We start from the raw sequence: 20,080 nt of genomic DNA on the forward strand, positions 1-20,080 counted from the left end.
GTAATTCCACTACTTGGTATTTGCCCAAAGAATGTGAAAACACCAATTTTAAAAGGACATATGTATCCCTATGTTTACTGCAGCATTATTTACAACAGCCAAATTAGGGAGGCAGCACAAAGGTCCATGGATAGATGAATGGATAAAGAAGGTGTGGTGTGGTGTGGTGTGGTGTGGTGTGGTGTGGTGTGGTGTGTGTGTGTGTATGAAATAAGTCAATCAGACAAAGATAAATACATATGATTTCACTCATATGTGAAATTTAAGATAAAACAAAGAAAAATAAAGATAAACCAAGAAACTCTTAATGATAGAGGACAAACTATGGTTGCCAGAAGGGAGATGGGTAGCAGGATGGGAGACATAAGTGAAGGGGATTAAGAGTACACTTATCATGATGAGCACTGAGTAAATGGGCACTATATTGTATCCCTGAAATGAAAATAACACTACCTTAACTATGCTGGAATTTTAAAAAACAAACAAACCTTAAACAACAGGGTTCAAAAACTTCAGGACTGAACACATCAAGGTGCTGGGAGGGCGATGTACCTGGAGAGGGATGAAAGTTCTGTACATACTCCTTTTCCCCCATACCTTGCCCTGTACATCCCTTCCTTTTGGCTGTTCCTGAATTGTAAACCAGTAAATATAAAGTGTTCCCTGAGTTCTGTGAACCATTCCAGCAAATGATCAAACCTGAGAAGGGAGCCATAGGAAGCCCCAGACTTTATAGTACATTGGTTAGGAGTAAGGACTTGAAATTGGTATACCTGAAACAGAGGCATTTTATGGCAATGACCCCTTAACCTGTGGGGCCTCTGCTAACTCTGTATCAGACTTTAGTGTCAGAAATTAATTAAACTGTAGGACACCCAATTGCGTCTAGGGAGTTAAAGAAATGGTTGGGCTGGGAAAAATAACCCACACATCTACTGTCAGAAATATTCACACATGTAGTACTGGTCCTTTCCTCAGGGCCATAAACAATGGTCTTTTTCAAAGATCGAATCCAATCACAAAGGGATAGCTAGAAATGTGTCTTTTTAGTATGTAACTATAGAGTCTGAGTGCTAGTGGTACATCTGATGCTGATCCGATGACTACTCATTTGGAGTTATGTTCCACTATTCAGAGAGCAACTTCTCTCTCAAGTTAATAAAACTTTCCAAGGTGTAGTAGGGGGCCACTGAGAAGTGATTTTAGAGATTATTATAGATATACACTTTTAATTTTACTAATTAGGTATTTATTTTTTATTACTTTCTACATAAAATAATTTACATTGCTTTTCATACAAAAGTATATGCAACTAGAAAATAAGTTTATATTAAAGAATGAAATGAAAATGTAATATTTAAAAACAGTTCATGGGATCATAAGATTAAGTCTATGGCAAATATTATACAGTTAAATAATATAACAAATTAGGTAAGAAATGTAATAAATCCCTGACTTTGTTGTATAGAACCACAATTAGTTATGAATTAGTTATGCAATTAATTAGAATTATATAATTAGAATTGGTTATGCAACTAATCTGAGGTAACCATGGCTACAAGGGTGGAGCTTCAATCCAACTCTATATAGAATAACTTAAAATGTTTCATTCATGCAATCTGTGTGGTTTTAAAGTTGGTTATAATTCTAGACCTGTTTCTTCATCTGCAAAATGAGCACAAGATTTTCTAAATTACAAGGTTTCCCAACAGGTTATATGAGATACCAGTCATAAATCTGCTAGCCATTAGTATGTAAGGCCAGGGATTTCAACAAATGATGGTCTTCCTGCCCTTTTAGGTCTCCAGCATTAACCTTTGGGGTCTGCAGCATAATCTTTGCAAATATTATACAGAAAATTTTCATCTAGAATATTACCCAAAATGTATGCCCTAAATATCAAACTTTTAACATTACAAGACAGATTGAAACAGGAAAAGCTAATCTAGAAAGGTACCCAATTATCTCTTATTATATAAACATTTCTGGGGTGCCTGGGTGGCTTAGTTGGTTAAGTTACCCGACTCTTGGTTTTGGCTGAGGTCATAATATCATGGTTCATGGGTTTGAGTCCTGCATCAGGCTCCACACTGACAGTATGAAGCCTGCTTAGGATTCTCTCTCTCTCCCGCTCTCTATATAACCCTCCCCTGCGTGTGTTCTCTCAAATAAATTTTAAAATATCTATATAAACATTTCTATCAAAATATTTATCCTTTGAGGGCACCTGGGTGGCTCAGTCAGTAGAGTGTCCAACTTCTGCTCAGCTCATGATCTCACAGTTTGTGAGTCTGAACACCGCAAAAGACTCACTGCTGTCAGTGCGGAATCTGCTTCAGAACCTCTCTGTCCCACTCTCTCTATGCTCCTTCCTCTCTCTCTCTCTCTCAAAAATAAGTAAACATTTATTAAAAAAAAAAAGATCCTTTCAGAAAAAAAGCCTTGATTCTCCCAGTCAAAAACATCACTATTATTTATGATAACAAAAACGATTAATGTCCTTTACAAAAGTATCCTCCAAAAAGTGCTCATTTAAATATATATAAATAGGGGTGCCTGGATGGCTCAGTCGGTTAAGCGCCCGACTTCAGCTCAGGTCATGATATCACGGTTTGTGGAGTTGAGGCCCGCATCGGGCTCTGTGCCGACAGCTAACTCAAAGCCTGGGGCCTGCTTCGGATTCTGTGTCTCCCTCTCTCTCTGCCCCTCCCCTGCTTACACTGCCTCTCTCTCTCTCTCTCTCAGAAGTAAAATTTTAAAAAAAACATTAAAAAAATAAAAAATAAATTAAAATATATAAATAAATTATGGAATGGCCATATTATGCCAGCATTAGAAAGGATGCTTTTCAAGAGCTTTAATGAAATATAATAAATATAAATACATATATAATATTAAGTGAATATGGATACTTTATTAATAAACAAAATACTGATACAAAAATATATAGGGAGAATGATGTCAATTCTATAAAGAGATATTTAAAAATCTGGAATAAAGGAAAGGGAATTTATAAGTTTTTATTAAAAAAAATACCTGCAGTCCGAATAATATTAGGTAGCTCCTATGAATTGGGGAAAACAGTTCAAAAACAGATACATGTCGGATTTATTCAATCCTCAGTACAGTCTTTTTTTTTATGTTTATCTAAGGTATTAATACCTAGGTTTTTATTCTTGAATAACTTTAGCAGTATGTTTAAACAAAGAAATAAAATCTGAAGTATCAGTGATGCTTTACAGGTATGGTTCATCCAAGAAACATGAAACAGAATTTAAGTGTTTTTTTTTACAAATAGTTTATTGTCAGGTTGGTTTCCATATAACACCCAGTGCTCATCCCAAGTGCCCTCCTCCATGCCCATCACCCCCCTCCCCCCCCACACCCATCAGTCCTCAGTTTGTTCTCAGCATTCAAGGGTCTCTCATGGTTTGCCTCTCTCCCTCTCCCCCACTATTTCCTCCCTTCTTCTTCCCCATGGTCCTCCATTAAGTTCCTCCTAATCCTCCTATACGTGCAAACATATGGTATTTGTCCTTCTCTGCCAATCCTCAGTACAGTCTATTTTAAACGATTTTGCTTACTAGTGTAAGTGGATTTCTCAACAAATTTCACTTGGGCCATCGCTGAAGGGCTGTTGCCAGGACTTGCTGAGGGAACCCAGAAGACGGGGAAAGCCTTCTACTCTACTATAGTACAATTTCCCTTTACCAATCACCACAACCATTTTGCTGCTGGGGTTGTTCCAGTGATGTGTTTTGGCTGGTTTAGCACTATTCTCTGCTATGAGGAGCACAGCAGCATCTGTTATCTTTCAGGTACTTGAGCAAAATCTCAGTCCTGGGAGGCATTATATATGGTTTCAAATGTCCTGGCATAAAGTGCGGGGAAGGAGGTTGAGGCCACAAATCAACTACCCAGAAAAACAAGGAAATTCAAACTTGGGAACTTTATTCCTATACAAACTAATAATCTGTATACAAACTGTATTTCAATGATCTTATGAATCACTGAATTTCAAAGGATTATAAAAGTGTGTTCAAAAATAGAAAAGAGAAAAAAATTATAGGACTTTTATGTATGGCTTTCCTGGGAAGTACTGATATTAAGGAAAAATTAAAATATGTATTAAGGAAAAATGAAATCCCCTAAAATATGAACATAATAATGGATAACAGGGAATTCTGCTGTTTTAGTTGCAAAGTACTCCTTAAACTAAATCCATACACATAGTTTTATTCTTTATGCATAACAGTACACTAATCGAGATGTCAAAAACATTTCAAAATGAGGCGTTCCAACTTATTCAATGTACTGTTTTAAACAACAGAAGCATTCAAAATTCCTATTACACAAAAATACTCTGATACTTAATAGCGCTTCTGGGGAGGTAGGTTTCACGGAGAACTTTGTCATTACCAATGTTATGTAAACTTGTTTAGGAAAGTTAGCTTATAGTTCACATATGTATATATTCTTACAATACACATAGACAGCAACAAGGGCTGCTATGAATGGTCTACTCTGTCAACAGAGATTGCTGGTTCTTAGACATTTATATGTGTTCACTTCAGCTTCCCTTATCAGGACTGGGGCTGTTATCAGGGGTTGCTAATGTGATAAAGTAAAGTGTACAAACTTGGAAACTAGGCAAGATTTAAAGCCTGTTATCTACTAATTACCAGTCTGTGGTCCTGGACAGGTGAATTAAAGTCTCTGAGCTCAGTTTTCTCAACAGTAATAATGATCATAACACCATGGATCTTCAAGAATTATAAATAACAATTTCTAATAATGTATACAATAGGAAGAAAGCAGCAAGGTCAATTCTCACATTGTGGTAGAAGTGGGGAAAAGAAACTCTTGAAAGAAAGCTGGCCTATCTTTGGAAAACTAGCTGATAACATGATACCAAAATGAGCTTATTCCAAGCATCAAATCAAAGATAAATGAAAGAGTGAGCATATGAATCTCACTATGTGCTAGGCAATATGACAGATGTTGATAATTAGAAATAAAAACAAACAAGCCTTTTGCCGAAGAGTTCAAAATTTCCCATGGGAGAAATCTCCAGTTTCTTAAACCATTTCACTAACAGCATCTATAATACAAAGTCAAAAACTGGTTAAACAAGATCTCTAAGCAAAGAACCACTAGTATATTGCAATTTACCTGCCAAAAAAGCTCCCCTTAGCAACAAGTCATCCCTGGTCATCTGTGTTAAAGATAGCAGGATCCTAAGACATTTTGACCCCAGCACTGACAGAGCAATTGCCCAGCAGATCAAACAAAACAGCTGCTAAGGAGACAGATAAGAACTTCACGCGGAGCTGCCAGCACACCAATTACTAGAGAAACAAGCACAATGGCTACTTGAGAGAAGGCACAGAATAAGAGGATAAGGTGGCAAATGGTCATTCTGCCATTCCACATCCAAGGTCATCAGGTGGTCCTGCCAGCTATACTACTTGCTGTTCTTCAAGCATGCCACACTAAGTCCCTCTGGAGGTTGTAGTCACTGTTCTCTCCCAAGAAGATTCTTACTCTGGATCCTTGGCAAACTTACTTAAAAGCATTAGAAAGACATTTCCTCAAGAAGAGACATTAGCCACTGTGGAAATTTGTGAGTAATGTTCAAATATGTTCACATATCATAGCAAACCTTTTCTCCTCAAGTTTCCACTCCTTTTTATTAGCACAGCAAAAATTGCTACATAGTTCAATCTTGAAAATGCTTCTCCAAAACAAAACATGAACAACAAAACAATGGAATATCAGCATAGAATTTAGAGATTCCTCTGATGCATATTTAAAAAATGTCACCTCATCATTTTCTTAAAACTGGGAAACTAAGATGAAGAAAAGAGAAAAGGAAAAACACACACACAGTAATATATAGAATTAAAATGATGATAAAATGAGCCACTTCGTAATCACTCACTCTCTAGAAGCCTTTGACATGTCACTTAACCAATGCTTCTCAGACCCCAACAGTGAAGAGTTCCCTCCTAAAATCCAGGACAATGGTCCCCAAGTATCAGCCTGCAAGACACTGCCAGCTCAGCACTAAGTTTTCAGTAGTCAGAGGCAAAACAAAGAAAATGAAAAACATACTGTAATGATAAAATTAAATTTTAAAACTTATGTAAATTTTGCAAACTGTACATGTTTTTTCTTGATCTTCACAGTTAGTTTCACAACCAAACAAAAGGTAGAAATAAAAGTGCAGAAAATATGGTACAGCATATGGAATAATTCAATGGTCTATAGGGTTAAAACACCTTTGTCCCCAGGGAAAGTGGGTTGTGTACAAGAACAAAGAAATCTAAAGTAACGCATTAAGTTGTATAAAATAGCAGTTTCTGTAGTTGAAAAAATCAAATACAGTATTAGCAGTATCACACATTTCAACCTAATACAATAATTTATTTTTCTAAAGAATGGAATAAACCACACAATTGTAGTATCAAAAGGTGTCTCTTAGATGTTTCTACCAGACTTTAAGAGTAACAATATCCACATGAGTTCAAAATAATCAAAGTCTTGATTATCATTTTACAATCCCAGCATTTTTAACACACCCAGATGCCCAATCGTAAAACCTCGTGCCAACCATTGGTTAGAAAAGTTTCAAGACTTTTCTAAAATGTGCAGAAAGCAACCATATAAGTTAAAAACTAAGATTTTTCCCTCTAATTCAATAAAACCCTTATGAACCCACGAGCATAACAAGAGCAAGGTGTTTTAGATTTTTATTCCTGATATTGCAGTAAAAATCAATGCCATTGGAGCTGCCAATGGAATTTACTGACAGAGAAATCAAGCTAAACAGAGAATGTCTGACTATTATTACATAGCTGAGTGCTAGATAAAATATCCATTAAATCTGAGTGCCAACAACATTTAATGTTTTATGTCCACATAATGCAGGAAAACATTGGCTGTGACCTATCAATACACATTCTAAGCCAATCTACTTAGTCATCTGCTGAAGTTGCTGTTTTATTGCTTAAACAGACAAAAATACAGTCATACTTATTATGAAAGTGTCATATTACCTCAAGCTAATAAGAATTGATGGAACAAAGAGAAGAGATCGTTATGTAAAAATTAATAACATTTGGAGCATGACATGCAACAGTCATAAAACATCATTTGTTTTTTTTAAATGAGCAGAGAACTTTTTACAGAGGGGAAACACTGTGGATGAGGGATATTCCTATACTTCACCATTTTGCTTTTCAATGAAAGGCTAACATGGGGCAAGGGACTACACAGTATCCTCTCCTATTATATTTTCATAGAATTCAAGTTGGAATGAAACTTTAGAGTTTGAATGAAACATTAGTACTACTAATTCAACCATTTCATCAAACAGATGAGGAAACATATGATGAACCTTAGAGAGATTACAGGACTTTGTTCTCCAAAGCACATGGCACATTGACAGCCAAGGAGTAACTAGAATAGGGTTTCAGATTGCCCAACATAAACAGAATCATGTATCCATTACCACCTGGCAAAACAAAGAGACAAAATGGTGCTTTCCATATTTAAAATAAAATTGTTATCTAATTTAATATTTAAGTAATATTTGTAAAGTTTGATTCAGTAAAAGACATCACTATTATATTTGGTCAAATTTCCACTTAATCCTTAAAATAAATAAAATGAAGACTGGCAAAGAGATACCAAATCTGTTAGAAAGGAGGGAGTTACAGCATGCCAGGGACTGGAGGTCATAATTCTCCCCAAAACAACTAGCTACCAAAGGTAAACTGAAACAGCCAATTCTAAACAATGTCCTTTTGCTTGAAGGACAATTGCAAAGTGCCCAAGAACCAGCTTATACACTAGCAGTTCTGACAATGACTGAAGGGCACCGGCTAAATTTCAGAAAATACCACAGAAAATATCAGGCAATACCAGAAGGAAATGAAAATCTCCAATAAGTGAAGTCAGTGGGTAGTTCTAGTTGTGGGAAAATGTACTTCGGACCAATTTAGCTTGCAACTGAATTATAAACATGAGCACTTTAATGAAAGGAGTTTGAAACAGAGAAAACAATTTGGAAAAGTAATCAAATTTTGTCAGACTTGTATTCCTGAGATTTTCCTTACATAATTTTACTTAAATGTATACATTTTATTCTTTAAAATAATTGAAAACTTAGGTTAAATGGGTTAACTAATGGTCAAACACCAAGAATAATCTATAATTAAAGCAGCAATTTCCATCTTTTACAACTTTATATTTAAATATTTAATCCATTACTAAATGAATTATGATAATACACACTGTCCAAAAAATAAATTGCTGTAACATTGCCTGAAATACACTCCTAATCTAACCCTCAAGGCATACAGACATTACAGAGATAGGGATCAGGGTCTAGGCTGTCTTTAATTTCAAAGAGATGCACAGCAGCTCATTACTGTACTGCACTTGCTGAATTGATGATTTTTTTTTTACAAATAGTTTGTTGTCAAATTAGTTTCCACATAACACCCAGTGCTCATCCCCACGAGTGCCCTCCTCCATGCCCCTCCCCCCTCCCCCCTACATCCATCAGTTCTCAGTTTTTGTNAGGAAGAGATAGGAAATCTGAACAGACCCATAACTAGTGAGGAAATCAAATCAGTGGTCAAAAATCTGCCAACAAACAAAAGTCCAGGACCAGATGGCTTCCCTGGGGAATTCTACCAGATGTTTAAAACAGAATTAATACCCATTCTTCTCAAGCTATTCCAAAAAATAGAAAGTGAGGGAAAACTCCCGTACTTGTTTTATGAAGCCAGCATCACTCTGATTCCCATGCCAGACAGAGACCCAGCTAAAAAAGAGAACTACAGGCCAATATCCTTGCTGAATTGATGATTTATAAAGAGTTATCCAGACAGTTCAGATTAGAGAAAATTAGAGCCATAGCCAGGCTTTAATCTGAATCTTGTCAATTTTCAAACTTGTAAGTGGGATCACCTCTGCACTTGGATAAACATGGTACAGATGGATAACTGTGTTTTTCAACCTTTCTATATAATTACTCTAGAAATTATAAAATTATAATTGAAGAGTTAGAAATAAAAATTTGGTCTACTGGGAATGAGTTTAACATATCACCACCTGTCATTCCAGGGTATCTCAATTCATTCCTGAGCCTCTAACTTAGAAATCCCGATCATTTGTGACCAATCCTCATGTGTCACCCAAGAAGAAACCGAAGCCAATCTCAATCAAAAAGCTGATAAGGGGGGCGCCTGGGTGGCTTAGTCGGTTAAGCGTCCGACTTTCGCTTAGGTCATGATCTCGCGGTTCATGGGTTCGAGCCCCGCGTCGGGCTCTGGGCTGACTGCCAGCTCAGAGCCTGGAGCCTGTTTCAGTCTGTGACTCCCTCTCTCTCTGACCCTCCCCCGCTTACGCTGTCTCTCTCTCTCCTAGAAATAAATAAAACATTAAAAAAAAAAAAAAGCTGATAAGGGACAGCGAGGCCAGGAGTTGAGTCAGACTCTATTCATTTTCCATTAGTAAACCAGATTCCACTTCAGAGTGGGTTCATAAGATTTTACAATTGCTTCTGTTCATTGTCCTGGAAATATGAAGAGCCAGAGCCTACTTTTACTTTAAATTTATGACTTGGGATGAGAGGTATATGTTTCATGGTAGTCCTATGGTTAAGAATCTGTAGGGTGACTTTCTCTTATCCTATCAACCTTTCCCCACTCAAGCCCAGACCCAGGTGGCAAGCGCTTTTGTCCTCTGCCTGTGCCCATGGTCAGTTCTGGTGGTTTTTCCCTAGGACACCCTTAATAAAGGGTACAGGCTTTTGAGAGTCCATCTGTGTGTGTCTGAGGGATCCTACGAGGTTTTAACTCTGATTTTTAAGCTTCTACTCTAGTCCTGGCATATTTCCCCCAAACAGCCACAGTATTTGCTCTCTCCTACCAATCTAGACGTCATTACTCTAAATGCTTTCTAGATTTCTCTCATTTCTTGAGAGCTCAGCTATCACCTTCCACCTGCTCCTCATAATCATATCACAACAACAAACATTTGTTTTGTGCCAAACACTATTCTGAGTGCTTTACAGTAGTCTTTTAACCCTCAAAATAATTCCATGTGGCAGATGCTGCTGCTATTCCTACATTGTAAACACAGCTGCCAAAGCATGGAGGGTCTCACAGCTAACAGAGAACTGGAGCCAAGTGACCATGACTGTAGACATGGAGAAAAACTTTCCATGATTTTGTCCCTCCACATATGTTATAAAGGTCATATGTGATAAATGTTTTACTTTATCAATTATTTCTAGTTCTTTTATAACTGGAAGATTATTTGGCAATCTAATCCATCACACCTTGACACCCCATGTCTCTTTAAAATACTTTTTTGCCCAAATTACAAGAAATGTGTTTGAATATGAAAAATTAACCAACATACAAAGCAAAATTAAAATCACCTGCTAACAATCTTGTATATATGTTCTTTTATTTTGTTTCATTTTGGAGACAGAGACACTGAGCAGGGGGGAAGGGCAGAGGGACGGAGAGAGAATCTTAAGCAGGCTCCATGTTCAGCACAGAGCCTGATGTATGGCTTGATCCCACGAACCAGGGATCGTAATCTGAGCCAAAATGAAGAGTCAAATGCCCAACTGACTGAGCCACTCAGGAGCTCCAGCAATCTTTTATATTTTCTTATAAATTTTCAACTTTATTTTCAGAGTCTCCAGAAAACTCCACTGGCAGCATCACTCCAATGGTGGGGATCAATGTGTAAAGTAGTACTGAATTAGCCACTACCATGTGCATAACATCTCTTGTGTGTTTATAAGTCTGCCCTTAGTTTATACTTGCTTTAGAAACATTAACCTTATCAATTCATCAAGGGACTTATGTGTATACTAGGTACAAAAGCAGTAAACATCTTGAAAGTCAACAGTACGAGAAGTTGGAAAAGTTACATTGGAAACTAATGTAAATTTAAAAGAAATGCATACATGTGTGCTAGATGAGAGCTTCAGAGAACAAACAATGAACCATGAGGGGTCAAGCAGAGGTTTTAACAAAATTCAGAATATCAGTGTAGGAGAAGTTCTGGAGCCTGGGTCAGCAAAATTAAAGGTCTGCTGATGAAAACCCTAACCATAGGGAAAGGGAAGGAAAAATAGATAAAAACAGAGAGGGAGGCAACCATACAGAGAACACACTGAGGGATGATGGCAGGGTGGAGGCTGGGGAGGTGGGGAAAATGGGTGATGGACATTGAGAAGGGCACTTGTTGGGATGAGCACTGAGTGCTGTATGTAAGTGATGATTCATGGGAATCTACTCCTGAAGCCAAGACTACACTGTAGGTTAGCTAAACTGAGAATAATAAAAACAAAAGGAAAGTTCAGTACTTTCTCTGTTGCCATAAGTCACACATGCTATAAAAGGAAAGAACTAGAAAATAGATATAAAAAATTAAAATGTAGCAATAAGAAGTATCTCTTTCAAAATGCTTATATATCATAGTATATATAAATATATACTTATATACGTACATATATAAACACATAAAATATCTTTTCCTCCCAGATGGCATGGTTTTGCTTTCTATTAACAATAAAACATGAATATTTTACATGTGAAAAAAAATCCTAACCAGCAAATGCATGAGGAGTTAAAAATTTTTGATTCTGATATGACTTCAAACTGGAAAGAAAGGCAACAAATACATATACAAATTGAGGTGCTAACTAAGCAACTATCCCAATGGGAATATCATTACTCTGGAAGCCCTCAGGTCTCCAAAGCATTGGCCATGTCTATAATGTGTCAGTTTCCTTTTAACTTTGAGCACATTCTAGGATTTGGCACAGTGGTAAAGAAAATTCTAATACAGTCAGAATACAAAATTGGGTTAGCTGACATATATATTTCTCCAGCTAACTAAAACTGCATGTTTTCACATATATATACTTACAGAGAATATTTTCTGGAAAGGAATTTACATTTTCCTTTAATATGACAGCATATTAAATATTTAGGTACTTGACTAATGGCCAATTTCAAAGTTACTGATCACCAAGGCTTTCCTGCTCTTGTATCCAGAGGTGATTTAAGCCACAGTGATTAACTAACCTTCGACTAGGCAGGGGTGACAAAATGAAAGGAATGAGATCAGGTAGACAGACACACAGACAATGAAGCATAATATAAGGTGACAAGTGGCATTCTAAAGCCAAGTAAGTATGGGTATAATAGGACAGCAGAGGTAAAGGAGTAAGTGGTGAGTAGAGAATGATTCTAAGAAAGAAAAGGATATCCCAGGGAAAGCAATAGTAAGGGGAAGCACATGGAAATTAAAAGCGTTAGATTACATTTGGAAGGAAAAAAAGTTGTCCAAATGGATGACAAAGAGGTTTCATGGAGGGTAGCTAAGAGAAATGAAGTTGGAGAGCAAAGATTGTACTGAATCATGGTGGCCTTAAAGTCACTTATCCCATATCAAAGTTAGAATATTAAGGGAAATATGTGAGAGCCTTTGAGCATGGCATCTTCACCAACCAAGGAAAAAGAAATACTGTGGCATATTTCTGAGCTTGCCAACTCTAGTGGGTCCATCTCCTCACTCTCAGTGCCTCCTGAGGTCAGGCAAGAGTATTGTACTTGGAGCCTACCTAGTTCACCCATGCTACACACACACTTGCCTTCCCTACAGGCACTCAACCACAAAGCACTGAAGTTGGAGAATAGGGATGTGCCATTATATTGACATATCACAAGAGGAGAAGAGGTACACATAAGAAATGCTTCAAAAATAAAATGACCCACCCAAGAGCTTCTCTTTCAAGTTTATGTTTTAATTCAACATTTATATATTACATTAATAAACAGAAAAAAATAGAATATTAATCCATGTTTCAGGATCACTTTGTGCAGCTGCCTAACTTAAGAAAAAATGTAAATGGAAAACATTTCAGCTAAAAGAAAATTAGAGGCCTGTGAGTGGCTCAGTCAGTTAACTGTCTGCCTCTTGATTTCAGCTCAGGTCATGATCTCATGGTTGTGAGATCAAGCCCTACTAAGATTCTCTCCCTCCCTCTCCCTCTCCCACTCATGTGTGCACGTGTGTTCTTGATCTCTCTCTCAAAAAAAAATTATTAAAAGAAAACCAGAGGCAGGTTAGTAATTTCTTTTCAATTATAAATAATAAAATTCAGTATACACCTAAGATTTTTTTCCACTAGGAGGAGGAGGAGGAGGAAAGGAAGAATTAGATACTAGATTTTATATAAAGATGCAATATTCTAAATGTCATTCTTTTCTTATGTATCCTCTCTCTGCTCTACCACCAACAACTGGTGTTTTGCTGGTAAGCATGGAAAATCTTCCAGGAAAGAACAGGCTGAGAGTCAGGGAATCCTTGCTGATTCTATAATTACTGAATCTGCCACTAACTAGAATATTCTCTACAGTTTGAGGTCATTTGAATATCAAAGAGCCACTTCACTGTCGTTTGAGAAGAGCAAACTTAGAGATGACTCTTATCTCTTAGCTGCACATAAACTCCCAGAGGTGCTGAATCAGTATTTTTCCCCTTTGCTGCTTTTCTGTTAGGGAGTCAAATTCAATAGAGAAATGCTCATTTACCAACAGAGGATACTGACTGCTGTTTAAAGACACAATTTCTCAGGTGCTCTAACCTAGTTATACTCCTGACTAACATACACACCTACTTGTGTATACGGAATGCCAAAGGAGCCTAGTAGCTAGGGTATGAAATTCCCAAAAGAAACTCAATTTGGATTTGCGTGCTCCCAAAGAGCACTAATCCCACTGTTCATCATTTTCTAATGATGATGATGTTCTCTCACTTCCAACAGTACCAGACACAGAGGCAAAAGGCAGAGATAACATTCAAGGGCCCCATGATATATAAACAGTTGACCCTTCAACAACTTAGGGGGGGTCAAATCCCCATGCAGTTGAAAATCCACATATAACTTTGGACTCCCCAAAAACTTAACTACTAATAGCTTACTGTTGCTTTACCGATAAACAATCAACACATATTTTGTATATTGTATGTATTCCATACTGCATTCTTACAATAAAGTACACTAAAGAAAAGAAAACTTTATTAAAAAAAATACAGGGAGGAGAAAATACATTTATAGTACTGTACTGTAGTTACTGAAAAAATTCACTCATAAGTGGACCCATGCAATTCAAACATGATATTCAAAGGTCAAATATAATTTACTGCAAGACACAGAATATTCCCCATTGTTAGTTTGGAAACTTGTAAAAGTATTTATTCATCACTAAAATTCTCCAATTTTTTTTTCTTTTTAATTCTCAAAAATCCTCAGAGGATCCTTTCAATATGTCTTTAACATATTAAAATAGAGTATGCTACTGCAAAAGCTACAATCACCAATGTTTCAGCAAGACATTTTAACCTTAAACCCTTGAGACAACTTTGTTAAATCAATTTGCTTATAAATTTTGTAAGACATCCTGATTTAAATCAGAGCTGCTCTCCATGGAGAAACTCTAGGCCAATTTATGATGGCCCACATAAAAATAAACTACCTGGGAAAATAAGGACATGGGAGAAAGCAGTTTTCCTTATGTATTAGTATAGCTGATCCTCTTCCAAGAAGAGGCATACTAAGCATAGGTAATGATGGGGAAGGATAATTAAAATTCACAAGTATTGTACAAAGGAGTAATTACCTTATACAGAATTTTCCATTATCTTGACACTAAGGGGAAATGATTTGTGCTGGGTATGGTAAAGTAGGAGAAAGAAGAAACAAACATGATGACATATGGAAATAAATGCAACTATGTTTCATTACTTCTATTACTAGAGACAGAATTTCACCTTTGACTGGTGTTATAGAAAATGCTACAATCATGATCTGATCCCTATACTGATGATCTTTTTTTTCTAACTAAACATGGGGTATAAAAGAAAATAGTGAGCAAAAAAAAAAAAAAGAAAGAAAACCTGCTATAGATGTCTACTCTAATGACTGCATTTAAACTAAACAAGAAGCCTGAAACTAAGGCTCACATTACTATGTTGACAGCATCTTCACTGGCACATGACCTCAATAATTTGTTCCAGTAAGGATAATACCTTGGAGATGGGCTTTTTATAGAAAACCTGTTTAAACTGATCTTTTTAGAAATGGAAAAAATAAGCTCCGCCCCCCCGACCTTGATGCTATGAGACACTTGCAAGTAAGAAATAACTAGTCAGTGATCTATCTGACTTTTAACTGAAGGCAATAAAAAGGCATTTTTAGAAAAAGAGAAAGAGGTAAAAAGAGTAACCAGGTAAAACAAATAAATAAATATTACATCCAGGAATAGAAATTGTTTCACATCAAGCCATGTCAGTAAAATCTATTAAGGAGAAAGGATGTTTCACCACACACCAGGCATAACTGGATATGGAGGTATTGCACATAGTTTATTATTCAAGATGGTATTAATACTTTTAAAGGACTCAAGTTAAAAATAAAAACAATGTAAAAACCCAACTGCAAGGTAACTCCATAATTTGACACCTTTAGGGAAATGAGTCCCAATCTCCTCTACGATATTCGAAGGCAAATGTCAGAAAAGACCAATTTTATCCCATCGTATAAAATAGGAAAACTTGGCTAGGAACATGGCTAGACTATGTGAAGCAAGTATTTACCCTTAAAATCCAAATTCCATTTGCCTATAAATTGTTTATTACTTATGATCTCTTTATGATATGTATTTGCAACTTGATCAAATTTTCTACCAAGCAATTTTTTAGACAAGTTTATAGCAACAGACAGAACAGCTGCTTAATACCATACAGTATCCACAGAATAAACACTGCAAAACATCACACACTCACCTTCATCACTTGTTGCCTGCTGCTTCACCAGAGTCAATGGGGACCTTGCTGGAGGCTTACTAAGCGGAAGGCGCCAACTTTTAGCAGTTTTGGTTTCTCCCTCTATTCTCTGGTCACAGAGCAAAAATAGAGAGAAATATCCACAGTTAAAGACTTGTTTTGAATGAAAAACTATGGTTCACAATAATTCATGATCATTTAATTATAAAGAATTCTTTATTTACCTCCTGAAGAATTCGTCCTTTATTTTAAAAACCTCAATTCTTTAAGTCAAAAGAAATAAAAACCCATTCTATTAGTTATTTTACCAAAAGGTCAATTACCTATCCTTCCACTGCACATTAAAACACTATCTGGGTGTTTATTAAAAGACAGGAAAAGTTTATCAAGCTTGCAATTAACTCAGCACTTAGCAACTTTTCAGTTTTTTTAATCAAAATTTAGGATTACATGTTTGTAACAATACAGAACTGTGGCATTTGGTCACCCCTATGCTAGCCACATGTGAATATATGGCAGGTTATTTTGCTTTCTATCCTCACTCAGAAAGCAATAATGCCAAAGTGAGCCTGTATACTTCCTTCCATTCAGAAATGAATCACCAATTCTCTGAGGATCAAATAAGATAGCACATTACTGTCATCTTAAAACCACTTAAATTTTATATAAAATTTTTTGTCCTGGTCTCTCTGAACTATACTTTCCCACCAAAGGTATATGCAAAAGCCATATGCACCCTGACATCTTCCAGATAGAACCTACTTACAAGCTTTCTTGCCCATGCAATCCAAAAGGAAAGAAGGAAGGAAGGAAAATGGATGGATGGACGGACAGATGGGAAGTAGGGAGATGTTCAGAGAAAGAGTTTGAAATTTTAAAAAGGTTTTGCATCAACAGTTGACTCGGGGGAAAACAAAAAGAGTCTCAGAAATGTTCTGTAAGCTGACGAAGCAGTGGCTGTAAGTGGAGAAACTACATTGGTATCTGACACCAAAATAGAATTAAGAGAAAATGTGGGGCAATATTCTAATTAAAGGTGGGAGTAAAGAAAAGATGTTGAAGTAATACAGGATAGATTTATCTGTGGTTTATACTAGCTAAAAATTAATAAAAAATATTTATCAAGTCTTCACTATGTGCCACATTGTTCTAAGAACTGAGCTACAGCAGGAAAAATTACACCACATCCCAGCTTTTAAGAAATGTGCATTACAGAGGAGGAAGGCACAAACAATAAACAAGTAAAAAGTATGTATTTATCTGGTACTATTAAGAAATATGCAGTAAAGGGAAAAAAGGGCAGAACAAAGGAATGGAAAGAGATGGGAGGTAGTTATTTTATATAGGGTATCAGAGAAGGCCTTTCTGACAAGGAGACATCTGAGTAGAGTAGTGAGCAAACTGAGGGAACTCTCTGGCCTCAGAGGAGTATTCGGGGCAGCAGAAACAGCATGAATATGAGGACATACTCAGTGTATTCCAGGAAGAGCATGGAACCCAGTTATAGATGGACATAGAGAGGGATGGATAGACATTGTTCAAAAAATAACTCAGTATTTCTTGGGAAGACTGACTAAAGCTGACTGCTGCAAGCACGCACACATTACACCTCATATTAAGAAGCATCAGTGAAAACCATACAAGAATGAAATGGGTCCATATTGCTTAGAAGGCCTGCCTGACACCACAGTGTGAAAAAGGAACATGACACAGCTGATGCTGAAAAGGGGCAAACCAAGTCACCCAGGACTCAAAAGCAGTGCTTGCTTTCCAGGCAGGCAGTCTTTGTTCAGTGAAATGATAAGGATGAGGGTTAAAGGCACTGAGGGTAGAATCACTTCCACTGAAAATAAGGAAACAGAAAAGGTGATTTCAGTTTATTCCAGTTTAAAGAATGTGAGTAAATGTAATTTAAACAGGCATTTGACTCATTCACCATTTCACAAAGAATCCCAGTATCTGCTCAGCTGCACTTAATCCCCAAGTGAAATTAAATTGTAAGTTTTATTATTGTGTGAACACTATTTTCAAATTTCCCTTAGCAACTGTTTCAAATAAATTAGACCATATTTTTCTACTGTCTTATGTTTTTGATAAATATTTAATAATTCAGTAGGATATACAATCATGAATAAAATGAATAAAAAAAGTTTTGGGTCATATTAGCAAATTATCTGTTATTTTATTTGATATTCTAAAACTACTATGAACAGAGTTTTCCAAGATAATTTCCTTATCTAATCTTCCATGTTACTCAAAGATGTGAAAAGACCCATGGTGATTTGAAATGACCAAGAGCAATCAAGATGTGGGTCTGTTTGGTGGCCAGCTCAATTTGTCAGCTCCAAAAATTGAGGCTTTCCTTACTTGTGTCCTTGAATTCCCTCATCAAGGTGTACAGGTCAAAACAGGGTACTGAATTCTGACAGAAACTACACACAATCAGAGCCTGCCTGGTTCACTTACAATTTTCTGGTTAAAGCAACAGTTTATACCGAAAGCATATAAATCAGACACACAAGAACATATGAAAAACAGGGAGGCCAGAGGCAAAGAGTAGGATGGGGTTGCTCATAATCAAGAGGGGTCTTGAGTTTTCCAAGAGGCAAAAGGCCTGCTTTTGGCAGTGAGTGGGACCAGAAACATCAGCCTGGTCCTAGAATTAGAGCCCAAGAGGAGTCAAGGGAAAGCATGACCAGGTGAGTTAAACCAGAGGCTGTAGGAAGCCTGAGACCCAGAGGTGGCAAGAGAAGGTCAGAGCCCTGCAGGTGAATCATCTCCAGTGTGGTTAATATTACAGGTAATGGAACCATTCTGTGATCAATGTCAGTATTTGTGATATCCTACTATAGTTTTCCAAGAAGGAAAACTGGGGACACAAGTTCTTTCTGTATTATTTCTGATAATTGCATATGAATGTATAATTATCTCAAAAAGTTCAATTTTAGAAAAAGTTGAAGAGAAAGAAAATCAAGCTACAGTATATAGCCAAACGGTCCATGCTTCTGAGTTATCATCCTGTGAGCCTAAGCTCACAAAAGGCTCACCTTCCAGTCTTCAAAGGAAATATGATTAAGATCTGTAAATGTGAAATGTTATTTCTACCCTAAAGCAAGATTTCAATGCACATCATGCTGTTTTCAGGAACTACTCCACCACACAATAAATATAGAAAAAAAAAAGATATTGCTACATACACCGAGGACATCGAGGCCATTTCTCTCTCCACTGGGAACCACTGGGACCTCCCCAGGTTCAAGGCCACTCCTGCGACTTTCTATATCACTCTCTTCTCCCTCTGTCAACACACTGTTACTCTCTGCCACTGAGAAGCATGACTCAGGTGACTTTGGCCATGGAAGCTTGGGTGGCTCTGATTCCTTAGATGCCACATAGCCACCAGATATGGAATCATCAGCTTCACTGGGATTTGAAGGTAGAATTATACCACAGGCACGGTCATCCTTAGTCTGTATTTCCTCTGTTATAGACGTGCTTAAGCAAATATTTCCTAAGGAGTGAAACAAAAGAATATTAGTACATTTTACATTGCATTATTACTATATAGTAATTCTCACCTAAATTTCTGTCTTTCAACTCCTCCTCTAAAGCCCCACAGATATGAGTGGGAAATGCCACTAAAGCACCATGGAGCCTTCATAGTTGTTAAGGTGAGATCTTAGAGTTTGGCAAAAAAATATTCTTACCAACAAAATAAGAGATTAAAAAGGGGGTTATGCTACAGACCAATGTCAAAAGTCAGTATAACAATAATTATCCAAAGCAACAGCAATTTGAAATCTTTCTAAAAATAGGAAATATGATACTAAGAACTGCTACTAACGAAACATTCTAGCTCAGAGGATGTATGGAAAGAACACATGTAAGGCTTTGCAGATCCAAATAAGATGTCCTACACTAGTCCTGTATTGCACACTGATGGCACATAAAGGGAAAAGGACATCGTGAGCAAGTCTCTTCCACTGCCTTATCTACTTACCCCTCTCCCTCCCTTACAAACATTCATAAGCATCATTTCACATATCACACACTAGCTTTGATGCTGAATCCAGCCACATTTTGTACTTAAGTGTTCTGCCAGATCTCAAAACCTGGAGGCCAAACAAAAGGAACCATGTAGCAACAGAACTAACAAACCTGGGTGCCCTTGGCCTAAACCATCCAGTAATCC

At 36.9% G+C, this 20,080-nt stretch overlaps 1 protein-coding gene across 6 annotated transcripts in view; it reads right to left on the minus strand.

Moving 5' to 3' along the window:
* The window catches only part of KDM4C (lysine demethylase 4C), a 426,956-nt gene that overhangs the window by 170,521 nt on the left and 236,355 nt on the right, over positions 1-20,080 (minus strand). For all 6 annotated transcript variants that reach the window (XM_077774817.1, XM_077774795.1, XM_077774812.1 and 3 more), the window contains 2 exons: positions 19,086-19,399; positions 15,889-15,997 (listed from right to left, as the gene is read on the minus strand). In XM_077774817.1, coding sequence (XP_077630943.1) covers positions 15,889-15,997; positions 19,086-19,399 — 423 coding nt within the window. The remainder of the gene's footprint in view (positions 1-15,888; positions 15,998-19,085; positions 19,400-20,080) is intronic.

This window comes from Crocuta crocuta, unplaced genomic scaffold, assembly GCF_008692635.1.
Source record: "Crocuta crocuta isolate KB4526 unplaced genomic scaffold, BGI_CrCroc_1.0 scaffold251, whole genome shotgun sequence".
In the NCBI taxonomy this organism is placed as follows: domain Eukaryota; kingdom Metazoa; phylum Chordata; class Mammalia; order Carnivora; family Hyaenidae; genus Crocuta; species Crocuta crocuta.